The sequence below is a fragment of the Quercus robur genome, chromosome 10 (genome assembly GCF_932294415.1).
Source record: "Quercus robur chromosome 10, dhQueRobu3.1, whole genome shotgun sequence".
NCBI classification, from domain to species: Eukaryota; Viridiplantae; Streptophyta; class Magnoliopsida; order Fagales; family Fagaceae; genus Quercus; species Quercus robur.
The window spans coordinates 18,657,779-18,671,954 of record NC_065543.1 but is presented as its reverse complement, the minus strand read 5'-3'; the positions used below and the strand labels follow the sequence as shown (position 1 = coordinate 18,671,954).

The 14,176-nt window shown below is 31.3% G+C and overlaps 1 protein-coding gene across 1 annotated transcript; it reads left to right on the top strand.

Moving 5' to 3' along the window:
• The first annotated feature begins 544 nt into the window (after nt 1-544).
• Nucleotides 545-13,729, top strand: LOC126702238 (beta-galactosidase 6-like). Its single transcript, XM_050400902.1, has 18 exons — nt 545-721; nt 3,310-3,405; nt 3,557-3,669; nt 5,012-5,078; nt 5,595-5,687; nt 5,777-5,920; nt 6,053-6,147; nt 6,570-6,675; nt 6,818-6,902; nt 6,972-7,090; nt 7,205-7,369; nt 7,809-7,990; nt 8,088-8,179; nt 8,361-8,467; nt 8,560-8,667; nt 8,859-8,966; nt 11,495-11,640; nt 13,460-13,729. Exons 1-18 carry the CDS (start codon nt 545-547, stop codon nt 13,575-13,577), a joined length of 2,121 nt encoding a protein of 706 aa, XP_050256859.1. The 3' UTR covers nt 13,578-13,729.
• The last annotated feature ends 447 nt before the right edge of the window (nt 13,730-14,176 follow it).

Sequence of the window (14,176 nt, the reverse complement as noted above, 5' to 3'; positions counted from 1 at the left end):
GTAGTGCACACATGACACATTTCTAGATAGAAAATGGAGGTGCAATACTATGGTATCCTTTGCATTCCAAAGGTTGTTGCGTCAAAGAAACAATATCGTAGACAGTTGAGAAAGAGTGGAAGCAAGAGATAAAAAGAGAACATACAAGTGTGACACGGTCAAGTAAATTGTTAGCCACAATGATCCTAATTAATAAGGTTTATAAAGGAACGGTAAAGTCTAGGGGTACCCTACAATTGAGCCGCTTGGGCCATTACAAAATAATTCAATATAAAGTATTTCAAACATTTATGTCTGATATATAGGAGCTACATCTTTGCCATATTTTCCTCAATAACAATGGATACAGATAGACTAACAGTGAAAGAATACTAGAATAGCACATTTGACCCTAATATCCCACTCACATTTATCCATAAGCTAACCAACTCTTTAAGTACAAATAATCGTGCTTCTCATTTTTCTTAACGTCCCAATTTCTTTAAATAGCAACCTAGAGAGAGAGAGAGAGAGAGAGAGAGCAGCAAAGCAGGTTGGGGTTGAGATGGGGTGGTGGTGGAGACTGTATTGGGGGCTTGTGGTGGTCATAATGATGGAAGTAGGTGGCGGCCACGCTGAAGGAGGAGGAGGAGTCACATATGATGGAAGATCTCTCATCATCAATGGGAAGAGAAAAATTCTATTTTCGGGTTCAATTCACTATCCTCGTAGCACTCCTCAGGTAAATGACATTCATCAAAATTATTTTCCCTATACTTCTGGTGGATAATCCATAAAAAAATATATCTTTGACTGACAAAAGAAAAAATTGTGGCATTAGCTCTAAAGGTTCTTTCTCTGCGGGAAACTTTTTTTTTTTTTTTTTTTTTTCCCTAAGAAACGAAACTTTCTCATTTCGTTGTGTTAAAACTTGCGTAATTAGCCTAATTATGTGATAAAAAATAACAAACTAACTAACTTTGGCTAATTATGTGGCTGAAAATGGTGGGTTTTCTCTTAGGAATTGCCAAATATTTAATTCGGGCTAATGACTAGCTAGGAAGCCGTTTAAGAGGGACCCAACTGATTATCTAGTTCTATCTTTGAGTGTGTGTGTATACTGTGTTTATATATATTAGAAATTTTTTATTGGATAAAAAAACTGATTTTTTTATTTATAGTTTTTTATATTCCCCATAAAAGTAGTATCAATTTTTTCTAAAAAATTTGTTAAATAACAAATGTCCATATGGTTTTTATTATTATTATTATTTTATATATACAAGATAGAAATTCTACTCTAGTTTAATCTAAATATATATGTGTGTGAAGTTCTTTCTTGAAGACTTGAACCCCAGTCCTTACTCCTCCCATAACGCACAAGCACTTATACTTATAAAGTAAACATCGCATTAAAGGTGTACAGTGGTAAATATCCGTATAGTTATCATCATGTGAGAGGAAAAAGTATTGAATGGAAAATGCTAAAGTTTCTATAAATTTTACTACAAATTTGGTAATAAATATGATTTGTGGACTTTAACACCGTAACAAATGAATATAAGACTTGTTTTTATTTCTTTTGTTTTTCTTTTTGTGATTAGTGACATATTAGTTTTTGATTCTTATATTCTAAAATTCATAGTATCCTTAGTATTACTTAGTTTGCATTTGGATTTAGATTATAAGCTAGTTTATTGCTTTTTTCTCCCCTACTATTTGTAGGTCTTATGTGAATTTCCTATTTATTTTATTTAGTTTTTACTTTTTATTTACAGTACTTTCAATAATAAATATTTTAGCAAAAAGTTAGATAGGTTATTCCCAAACAAACACTTAATATTGAAAAATTAGTTGGATTAGTGTAACCTGTGCATTATATCTCAATTAATGGAAGTTTGATTGTGATAGAATTTTTAAATTTTAATTAAGGTACAATTTAGATTCTATGTAATGCATATTAAAATATATCAATAAAAATTACATCTCAATCATCTTAAAAACACTGTTTGTACTATGAAATCTTAAAAAAAAATAAAAAAAAAAAAATAAAATAAAATAAAAGTAAAAGTAAATTGCAAATTACACCTGTAAAGTTTGAGGGTATTTGGATTTTACACCCTAAAATTACAGAATATAAATTCTACTCCTTAAAGTTAGAGGTGTTTGGATTTTACACCTTAACGTTTTAGAATTTAGATTTTATCTCTTAAAGTTTGAGGTGTTTGGATTTTATATCTCAAATTCAAAAATTTCAAGGTGTAAAATTCAAACACCCCCAAACTTTAGGGAAAAATCCAAACGCTTTAAAATTTAGGATATAAAATTCAAATACTTTCAAACTTCATGAGGTAAAATCCAAACTCTAAAATTTCAGAGTGTAAAATTCAAATACCTGCAAACTTTAAAGATGTAATTTGCAATTTATCCAAAAAAATAATTAGTTGAACCAGAGAGGCATGACCATGACCATGTATGGTGGCGGGCCAGCATCAAGAAGATGACATAAATTATTTGTGGCCTTTTTCTTTTTCTTTTCTTTTCTTTTAATCTTTATAATTACCTTTGAAGATTCCCAGTGCTGCAAAGAAAAATATATTCTTCCAAACCAACTAATTCCCTCTTTACTAACAATTTTCTCCTTTTTAACAAATAAATGAAATAATGCTGCTTTGCAACCATTTTATTTGGAATAGTCCACATGAAATATAGCCCAAGCAGATCGTTTGTCTCCTACTGCATCACAGATTGCACGAGCACTTTCCTTTCTCTACTGGTTTGATTTATAAATATTTGAACATTGGAAGTTTTTATTGAAAAATACTAAAAAGTATCAACTAATTAAGGCTCTTCACAGTAAGAGTATTTTCAAACATTTTGCTTATAATTCTTTTTCCTTGTTTCACGTTTGTTGTGTTTATTGAAGTTCCTTATATAATCAGATGTTGGTGAGAGAAAAGAAAAGAAAAATGCAACTTATATGGTCATGTGTAGAGGGGGGAGTAGTGTAATTTTGTTCTATTAATTTTGGATAAAAGGCTAACTATAGGGAATGTAACTCTAAAATAATAGCAAATTCTTTTGCTAATTTATGAAGTCCATGGGAAAATTATAAACTATATATGTGACTATAATCTTGGACATACTAATCCTACTATGGTCAAGTCAAGGTAGGGAATCTACCTTTGGTCATTCCCTTGGATCCCTGCTACACCTTTTATATATATAAATATATATATATATACACACACACAAACGGTTTTTTAATTTATCATGACTAATTAAACATGAGGATTATCTAAAAAGGAAGATTATATAATTTTGGAGCAGATGTGGCCATCTTTAATTGCTAAAGCCAAGAAAGGAGGATTGGATGTTATTCAAACCTATGTATTTTGGAACCTTCACGAACCCCAACCTGGTCAGGTTAAACCATTTTCTCTTCTCTCATATTAGAATCCTCTACATTTGAAATTGATTCATTTCATAATTTGGTTTTAATATTACAAATATAGAATGTCATAAAGCTCATATTCTTATATCTCTCTCTCTTATGTTGGCATTTTGTGTTGCATAGTATGACTTCAAAGGAAGATATGATTTGGTGCGATTTATCAAGAACATCCAGGCACAAGGAATGTATGTTTGCCTTAGGATTGGACCTTTCATTGAGGCTGAATGGAATTATGGGTACGTATCTATAATCAACAATATATAAGATTTAAACAAATTATTGCTATCTAAAAAAATAAAATAAACTATTGTTATTTTTCTTTGCTAACTAAAATTTTATTATCAGTTCATCATCATAACAATTGCTATTACTAAAGCAGACCAATTACAAGAACATTAAAGTTCACTTCTAAGGACAAAATTTGGCTACAAAAATGGTTGTAGCTGGAGACTACAATCTTACTCAATAAAATAAATATTACTACATATTTTGAAAATCTCACTGTTGATTTGTATGTTCTTTACGCTCTCAATACATATGTCAAATTTTGTATTAATCAGATATTATTTATTATATGATCTATAAGCTTATATTTTATGTATAATTTTAAACTATCAAAGCTTACAATTTAAACAATTTATTGATGACATAGTAATTGATCTTTAATTTTCTAAAAAATTTGTAAACATGGAAGATATTATAAGAAGATGAAATACAATGGTGGATTTGTCAAAATTCACATTCAATAAAAAGATATTGAAAAAGGTTATAACCTAAGGTTACAATCAATTTTGTAGTTAAATTTTGTCCCAGTTCTAAATATGAATTTCCAAACAAGTAAACCACACCATAGTAAATATTTTTACACCGTAATTGTCCTTATTTTTAATATATCACTAATCTTTTCTTTTAAATTTTTGTTTACACCTATGATTTAAAATTATTTAATTCAAGTCATTTATAAAAAACTTTAGTGCACCAATAGGTCAACATTTATTTTACAAAATTTTAACAATTATTGAAAATTTCAAACTTTTTACTTTTAATTTTTAACATTTTCTCTTTTTTTGTTTCTAAAAAAAGTATTTTTTTTTTAACAACTGATATATTAATTTGGGAATTATAAAATATTTAAAGAGGAGGATAAATGACTTATAAGATAAATTTATTCTTGGATGCGTGGTTGAATTAATTTGAGAAGAAAATATTAAGGAAGTCTTATTGGTATTGAAAATTATTTTTAGGCTATAATATTGGTTTTTACAGAGAAAATATATTTTTTATTGCTAGAATTATAATTAAATGATTAATTTTTTTTAATAATTTAACTTTTTGGACATATGGCAGTATATCATGATATGAAAGCGTTAGAAGTATGTCTCCTCTGTATCATTTATGGACTTCTTTCATTCTTTAATCTCGTTGAAATTTACAAATGATATGTACCTTCCATATGATACTATCAATTTAAAATTTCAAAAATCTGTTTGTTGTTATCATCTTAAAATGAGTTATATTTGACTCTCAAGAGTCATGAGTATTGCATTCATCTTTTATTTAAAGAGTGTTGGGTTGTAGGGGGTTTCCGTTTTGGTTGCATGATGTCCCTGGCATTGTTTATCGATCAGACAATGAGCCATTTAAGGTATACTCTCTCTCTCTCTCTCTCTCTCAATGGGTGATTAGTAGGACAATCAAGTAGCTCGATAAAAAAAATAAAATAAAATAAAAATTAATTCTCTTGAATTATATACATAAGTGATAGGACTGAATTGTTTTCCTACTTTTATGTGGGACAATTTCCCCCACTCAATATGACTTAATTCTTTCAAGGAAAAATACTTAAATGTGGTATGTTAAGTTTTTCAATTAAATTTATGCATTATCTTGATCAATAAAATACAAACAATGTTTTTATAAAAGAAAAGTACAAACATTTAATTGGAAAATCTAATATATTCTACCTAAGAAATTGCATCTAAATTTTACCCTTTTTTTTTTTCCAAATAGCAAGGCTCTAAGGTTACTTGAAGGTCTAAATTTTTTCCAAATTCTTGCATTTGATGTCATGCCAAAGTTCATATACAAAGTGCATTGATTTGATATACTGGTACTTGACAATTAAAATGATTTCATTTTTGTTGGTTATTCTATTTTGTAGTTCTACATGCAAAATTTTACGACAAAAATAGTAAACTTGATGAAGTCAGAGGGTTTATATGCCTCACAAGGAGGTCCCATCATTCTATCACAGGTATTATACCTTCTCTTATACCAGTGAATTTGTAATAAATTCTTTATTGCATATAATTTCTCACATGAAATATGTTAATGTTGGTATAGATTGAGAATGAATATCAAAACATTGAAGCTGCATTCCACCAAAAAGGACCCCCTTATGTTCGTTGGGCAGCTAAAATGGCGGTTGGGCTCAAAACTAGTGTACCATGGGTGATGTGCAAGCAAACTGATGCTCCTGATCCAGTGGTCAGTACTAGTTTTACATATATAGGAAACTAACTTGCTTATTTTAAAATGATTTCTTTTTTAAATTTTAAGATTGCACTGATGCGTTTTGGACCATGTTTTGTATTTTCATTTAAAAAATTAAACATGCAGATTAATACATGCAATGGGTTCACATGTGGAGAAACTTTTCGAGGACCCAATTCACCAAACAAGCCATCACTATGGACAGAAAATTGGACATCTTAGTATGATCAAATCCTTGCATTGTTCTTCTTTTTTATTTTTTATCTTTAGGGCAAGGAGTTTTAAGTAAATGTTACATTCCATTCACTTTAAAGAATAGTATTCTATAAGAAACTAATGGCTAGCTTTTTTTTTTTTTTTGACTGATAATGGCTAGCTTTAAAAGTTTGGAACTATGGAGGAAATGACAGTTGAAATGGTTGCTTGGTACTAGCTAGCAAGAGAGTATATATATATATATATATATATTTATATGTTATCATGCTTTCCAATATGAATCTGAGTAAATGATTTCCAAGCCCCTTCCCTTTTTTATAATATCGTAATAGAAAACTTCTGCTATATAAATGAACTGAATTAGTTAAAAACAATGATTCTTAGTCATTTAAAGAGTCAACTAACTGTAATTAACCTTCTTTTGAAGCTATCAAGTATATGGTACGAAGCCTTACACAAGGTCTGCAGAAGACATTGCATTTCATGTAGCACTTTTTATTGCAAGAAATGGAAGCTATGTAAATTATTACATGGTATGGTATTTTAATTATAATGTGCATTAACTAGTGCAATTATATTTCCATCTGAATATATTTTATTTTATTATCACTTATACAAACTTAATAACCCTAATCATATATATCACGTCTAATATGGCACTCCATATATAACTAGTACCATGGTGGAACAAATTTTGGGAGAAAAAGCTCTGCATATATCATAACAGCCTATTATGATCAAGCTCCTCTTGATGAATATGGTAAGTAGCATAAGTTCCTATGCTTCTTAAATAGATGGATAATATAATTAATACTTTTAATAATTTTAGGACTCATAAGGCAACCTAAGTGGGGGCATCTTAAGGAATTGCATGCTGCAATTAAATTGTGCTCTACAACTTTACTACATGGAGTACGAAGAAGTTTTTCTTTAGGTGAAAAGCAAGAGGTAATGTGCCAAAATTCTTATTATGTTTTCTCATATCACTGAATGTACTTAAAGATGAAACTTAATATAATATTATATTAACAATTATTTTGTTTATTTCTTTTAATTAATTAGGCCATTGTTTTCGAAGAAAAGGAAGGTAGCTGTGCGGCATTTCTGATAAACAATGATACACATAATAATGCTACTGTCCAATTTCGAAATATTTCATTCAAATTGCTTCCAAAGTCGATCAGTATTCTTCCAAACTGTAAAAAAATTACTTTCAATACGGCACAGGTAATTCAGTTCTACATATTTGTAATCCTACATTCTAACTGTTAGGACAAGAAATACCAAATTGTTGACTCATTGGGTAGAGCAATAACTATAATTTTTTAACAAATTTCTAGCAAAATTTTGTTTTAAAATTTGAAAAAATACATTTATATTCAAATATGCCTCAAATTCTTGTTTTGACAAGACCAATATTTGTATATATAATCTATTGTAGGAAATTTGTTGTTTAGAATTTAATCACTATCTTGCAAGTTTACAATAAGTTGGCATATAAAAAGTGTGTGTGTATATATATATAAAGTTTATATTCAATTATGTTGTTTAGAATTTAATTGATGTCTTACGAGTTTACAGTCATTTGACATATAAAGTATAGAATTTTTTTTTTCCTTTATTTTGATGGCGAGCTAAAGTTCCATGTTTTTCTTATATTGAATAGGTGAACACAAAGTATAATAACAGAATCATAACACCAGTACAAACTTTTGGTTCAGCTAATAGCTGGAAAGAATTCAACAATGTAATTGTGAACTTTGGAGATACATCACTAAAATCAAAGAGATTACTTGAGCAAACAAGTACAACCAAAGACAAATCTGATTATCTTTGGTATACTCTTAGGTAAATTCATCTCTCATATTCATGCATTCTCTTCTTTGCATCAACCTAATGACATTTATAAAGAATTAATGGATTTTGATTTTCTGTTGAATTATAGGTTTCAACACAATTTGCCTTGCACTGAACCAATACTTCATGTTGAATCTCTTGCACATGTTGCGCGTGCTTTTTTGAACAACATATACATAGGTAGGTTACTTCATTTTTTGATAATTCATAGTTAGTTCACTTAAATTCAAACTTCTTTATATTATATATGTTTATGTATACTATGTTTAAAAAAAAAAAAATTGAAGCCTTCGATTAAAGTTCAAGAATTTTTGAGTTTCAAGCTAGTTAATTACCTTCACCTATTATGTTTGGTATTCAGGTTCAGCAAATGGAAGATTTAGGCAGGGCTTCTCGATGGATATTCCAATTATGTTAAATAAGGGAATGAATAATATTTCTATACTCAGCGTTATTGTTGGGCTACAGGTAATGATTTTGTAACTTTATTTCTTTAAAATTTATATTTATATGTCAGCTCTAAAAAATAAAAATAAAAATTGATTGTGCTTTGTGTAAAGGGTTCGGGAGCTTATCTTGAAAGAAGAGTGACTGGCTTAACAACAGTGGAAATTCAATGCAACAAAAAAGTGTTGTATGATTTTAAAAACTATAAATGGGGATATAAGGTTAGTGCTTTTACCTTGAATTAATCTACCACTATTTTTAGACTTTTGAATCATGTTTAATTACAAAAAGAAAAAAAAAAGTATATTGAACATGACTGCGTAATATTTGTTCTACGGGATAATGTGCTAAGATTGGATATGAGATAATGATTTATTGGTATTATTTAAACTCAATTCATTAATCATTACAGGTTGGACTACTTGGAGAGGAATTGAAAATATATAAAAAAACAAAATTGGGAGATGCAGTCTGGAGTAAAAATCGAATTTCTACCAATGAAATACTTACTTGGTACAAGGTAAACTGTACAGTTTATGTATGTAATGACAAAACCTCATGTAAGATTTATATATATATCTGTGTCAAAAAAAAAAGATTTATATATATATATATATATGCTAAAGTATCCAATAATGGTTTTACTAATAGAAGAGAACACAGGAAAAATAGGGTTGCAACTAGCAATTATAAAGGTTTTGTTAAATATTAGCATTGATACACCATGTTGAATATGCTAGTATAGATGTGGAAGCGAAAGCATAAAGTATAAAATATAATAACACACGAGGATTATGTGGTTCAGCCTAACGGCTTACATCCACGGAGGAAACCCGAAAGGGCTACATCAATAATATATTATAGTGTAATACAAATCCTCCTATGTTACAATGAACCCTAACATGAGTATATATAGGCGACTAAATCCTAGACTACTAGTACAAGTAGGAATGGGCTTGGGCCTATTACATTGGGCTAATATCAATAATATATATATCTCTAATACCCTCCCTCAAACTGAAGATGAAAGCTCGATGAAGGCTTGAGGTTGGATAAGCATGAGAAGATCACTTGGGGATACCATGAATAATGCCTTTTGAAGAAACCGTAATGAAGAATGTGCCAATTGACCAATTTCGGAGTCTTAAATGCAGAAACGGAGTCCAAAATCGGAATCTACGCGAAAAACTGAGCAAGACAAGCCCTTTTGGAAATTTTAACTTTTGGTCAAAGGTCAACGCAAAAAAGTCAAAGTCAACTGGTCCAGAGTCAAAGTCAACAGTCAAAGTGCTCGCGGGTCAGATCCGGGTGATCTGGGTCGGGTCGGTCCAGGTCAACTGTTAGCTAGGTGACGTGGTGCTGACGAGACGACACTGCTAACGTGGCTGATGACGTGTCGCTGACGTGGACTAGGGCTGATGTGGAGGTGTTTGCATGACTGCTGACGTGGAGTGATGACGTCATCCGATGACGTCAGATGACATCAGCAGTAGTTTTCCGACGCTGGATGGAGCGTGCGATGTTCACTGGCACGTGGAGGAGAAGCCAGAAACTAGGGAAGAGCGTGGAGGCGCGTGTACGATCGGATGATGCACGGAATCTCAAGTTCTGTAGAGCGGTGTACAAGGAGGCCGTCATGGCGACGCGTGTACCAAGAAGACGATCTGGAAGTCAGGAATCTGCAGCGGCGCGTGGGAGATTTTCCGGAGAAAACTGAGGCGCGTGGAGGCGCATGGCAAGGCTTCGTGTGACTGGATTTCTGGGTTTTCCTCACGGGAGGCCGAAGAGCACGTCTATGGGGTCGGTTTCGACAAGCGAAGGCTTGATGTGCACAGATCTGAAAAGTTAAGTCACGGTTTGCTTGAGTTTGTGGATCTTGGACACAGCAGTGAGCCGTGGCGGCTGCAAGATGCCGTGGAGTCTAGATCCAACAGACAAGCATGTGTGACTTATGATGGTGGTGTGCACGTGAGAATCTTCTTTGTTGTGTAGAGATATTTTTTTTATGCCAAGAACGAAGTTTGGCTCTAATATACCGTAAGGACAGAAAACCATGGCCACAAGAAGGTGGCTCTGATACCATGTTAAATATTAGCATTGATACACCATGTTGAATATGCTAGTATAGATGCGGAAGCGAAAGTATAAAGTATAAAACACAATAACACACGGGGATTACGTGGTTCAGCCTAACGGCCTACATCCATGGAGGAAACCCTAAAGGGCTACATCAATAATATATTATAGTGTAATACAAATCCTCCTATGTTACAATGAACCCTAACATGAATATATATAGGCGACTAAACCCTAGACTACTAGTACAAGCAGGAATGAGTTTGGGCCTATTACATTGGGCTAATATCAATAATATATATATCTCTAACAGGTTTCAATTCATTCATACATTAAATTTATTGATAATGCTTCCTCTAAGTCCATTTAGAAATCTCATCTACTAACAATCAAATGATCATTTGTGTGTGTTTTACTAGTTATTTATTATCTACTAACTCATTGAGTAATTTAAATAAATCATATGACAATTACGTATATCATATATATGAATAAAGTATAGATGGATGATTATTTGAAATTTTGAATGGTTACCAAAAAAAAATCTCTCATCTAAATTAGTTTGAGGAAAAATTGTGTCTATTTAGCAGTAAGGTTTTAATTAACATTTTTTTGATACATTGATATTTGGGATTATAGAGATTTAAAACCTGAATGTTTTTGTTGAAAACACCAGATAGTGTCAACTGACCTTTTAAGTTTTCATTCACCTTAAGTCTACATACACACACCTCAATGTTGATTTAAGTTTTCTAATATACTTTTAAATCATATGGTTAAATAGTAGGAAGATCAAATCTGATCATCGTCACTTCAATCTTAATCATTTTATGTCTTTTTTTTTTATGTCTTAAATTATAAGAATCTGTGAGAATACATTATAATCAGTATATTTTTTTTTCACTCTATAATATTTAATATGCTTGTATAGTTAATCTACGTGTGTAAACATACAAATCTATAATTTTGCAGATATTTTTCAATGCACCCAAGGGAAATGACCCTGTCGCCTTAAACCTGAGTTCAATGGGAAAAGGTGAAACTTGGGTTAATGGACAAAGCATTGGTCGCTATTGGATTTCTTTCCATGACTCCGAAGGCAAACCATCACAAATAATGTATGTAGCCATTAGCTATCCACGTTAGCTTTATATTTGCAAATAATAAACATAAAACAGATAAAATAAAAACTTATGTACATACACACATAAGAAGAGAATTCCCTAAAAACATATTTGGGGAAAACCTAAATCCAAAAATCACTCGTGAGGTTTCAATTCTTCCTTATAACTCCATTAGATTTTGATATTTGCCAATTTGATCTCTACGACTAATTTTTGTTAGCTTTTATGGATAAAAAAAAAATGAAATCATGTGACTATCACTTGAGTAGTGATATGAATCAATTGTTGAGACCTCTTAATACGGTCATGTGATTTTTCTATCCAAAAAAGTTAACGAAAGTTAATATCAGGGGTTAATTTGCAAGGATGTCAATACCGTACCGGAGGCCGTACCGGTTTGGCCACCGGTACGATATATTTCGGATACCGGTCAATACCGGTGTACCGTTTCGGGTTTACCGCTATTTTTTATATTTATAAATATATATATATATATATGTATGTATGTGTTTGTGTATATATATATATTATAATAAATATAAAAGTTTACCATAAAACATTTCCTCAATTTAGAACTAGTTATTCATGGTTTTAGACTTTAGTATCAATTAAAAGGGAAAAAAATAAAATAGAAAGCTTAAAAGTTATCATTGCATACTAAGAAAACAAATAATACTAATAAGTTAATACAAATAAGTTACCATTTTGTCCTAACAAAAATTCAAAAATTACAAAACTTAAACAAAAAAAAAAAACAAAAAAACTTTTTTCTGTACCGGCCGGTATGCCCGGTACCGGCCGGTATTGCCCGAAATTGGCCGGTACGGCCGGTACGAGGCCGGTACGGCCGGTATTTTTTCCGGTACGAAACAGGGGGGTTGAGTGTACCGGATTGCTGGCCGGTACGGTATATTCCGGCCGGTACGGCCGGTACGGTACGGTATTGACAACCATGTTAATTTGGCGAAAATGAAAACCATAGAGAGTTATAAGGAAGAACTAAAATTTCATGGGGGTGTTTTTGTATTTTACAAATAATAAAACAAAAGGTAAGAAATAATTGCAATTCTTCAAAACCATAAAATAGCAAATGCCTTAGTTAAAGTTTAGGCTACGTAGCCATGGTGTTATGGTCACAGGTAATTTAGAAAGAGTAAAAATATAAGAAAATTGTTATATTTTTGTCTTGTATGATAACTTATGTAAATTGTTGTCGCGCCTCACATATAAATCTAGGTGTCATTTGGCTTATACTTCTTTCAATATCATCGTGGTCATCACTTGTCCTAGGTCACGGTGTCATCCATGCTCAAACAACTACTTAATTTGTTTCAATATCGCAACCAAAGACAATGAAATTAAAAGAAATTTTTTTAAAAAAGAAAAGTATTAGTACAAGTCCTTCACAACCAACCATTTAATTCTACATCTAAAGATGTGGATTATGACTTTATTGTTAGTTAAACTTAAACAAGGTAGCGTATGATTGAACTTGTTGCAATGCATTGCAAGCTGTAGGATTCAACTTCCAATTGTTACTACAAACCTATACCAAATACAATTTTAGTCATCGTCTACAAAATTGAAACCTATTGTTAATTTTAGTCATATATAATTTCAATGTACGTAGTATAAATTTATAAATCAAGTTTAGCAAAGATAATTCTTTTTCAGCTAGTGCATATTTATAGAACTAAACAAGATGAACAGAGAACTATACATGCACACACACATTCATTAGACCTATATAAATCTACATATGTAATTTCCTTTCTTTTTTCTTTTTTTCTTTTTTTTTTTAATGTTTTGCTAGGTATCATGTGCCCAGATCATTCCTTAAAGCTTCTGGAAATCTTTTAGTTTTGCTTGAAGAAGCTGGTGGCAACCCTCTTCAGATTTCCTTAAATACCGTGTCAATCACCAATGCATAGGAATATATATCTTTCTATCACTTCCCTCAGTAATTTCATAGAGAAAACAGAAAATTTGCTAAGAACACTTTGAGTAGAACTCATGATGTAAATCCCAACACATTGAATTCATTTGAATAATAGGAAAGGTTCAAAATTGTGTTCATAACTTATTTCTTAAAAGTGTGACATGACATTCAAGTTGTTGGAGGACATTTTGGTTTCTCAGCCATGTGTCAAATAAAATAGGCTATAGATCTCTACACCCGAATTCAAAATGAGAGTTGAGTTCACTATTCACTTTGACACCTGAAAGTGGAGAAGGTGATAAAGGTGTGAAGGAGCGGTGTACTTTGAGGACCAACACAAAAACTATGACTTATAGAACACCATCAACACTAAATATTCTTTAAAAAGAATATGAACCACATTCATAACTTAAAAGATTGTGGCATTGGTGAAGTTGATAGAGAACTATGTTTGTGCGTCCACACACTGGGTTTTTATAAGAGAAAACTATCTTTGGATAAAATGGCATAAATGAGGTTGATGAAATGTCGATGTAGGTTGATTAACGCTTTGCATTGGAAACTCCTAAATGTCGTAGAAATAAATTCAAC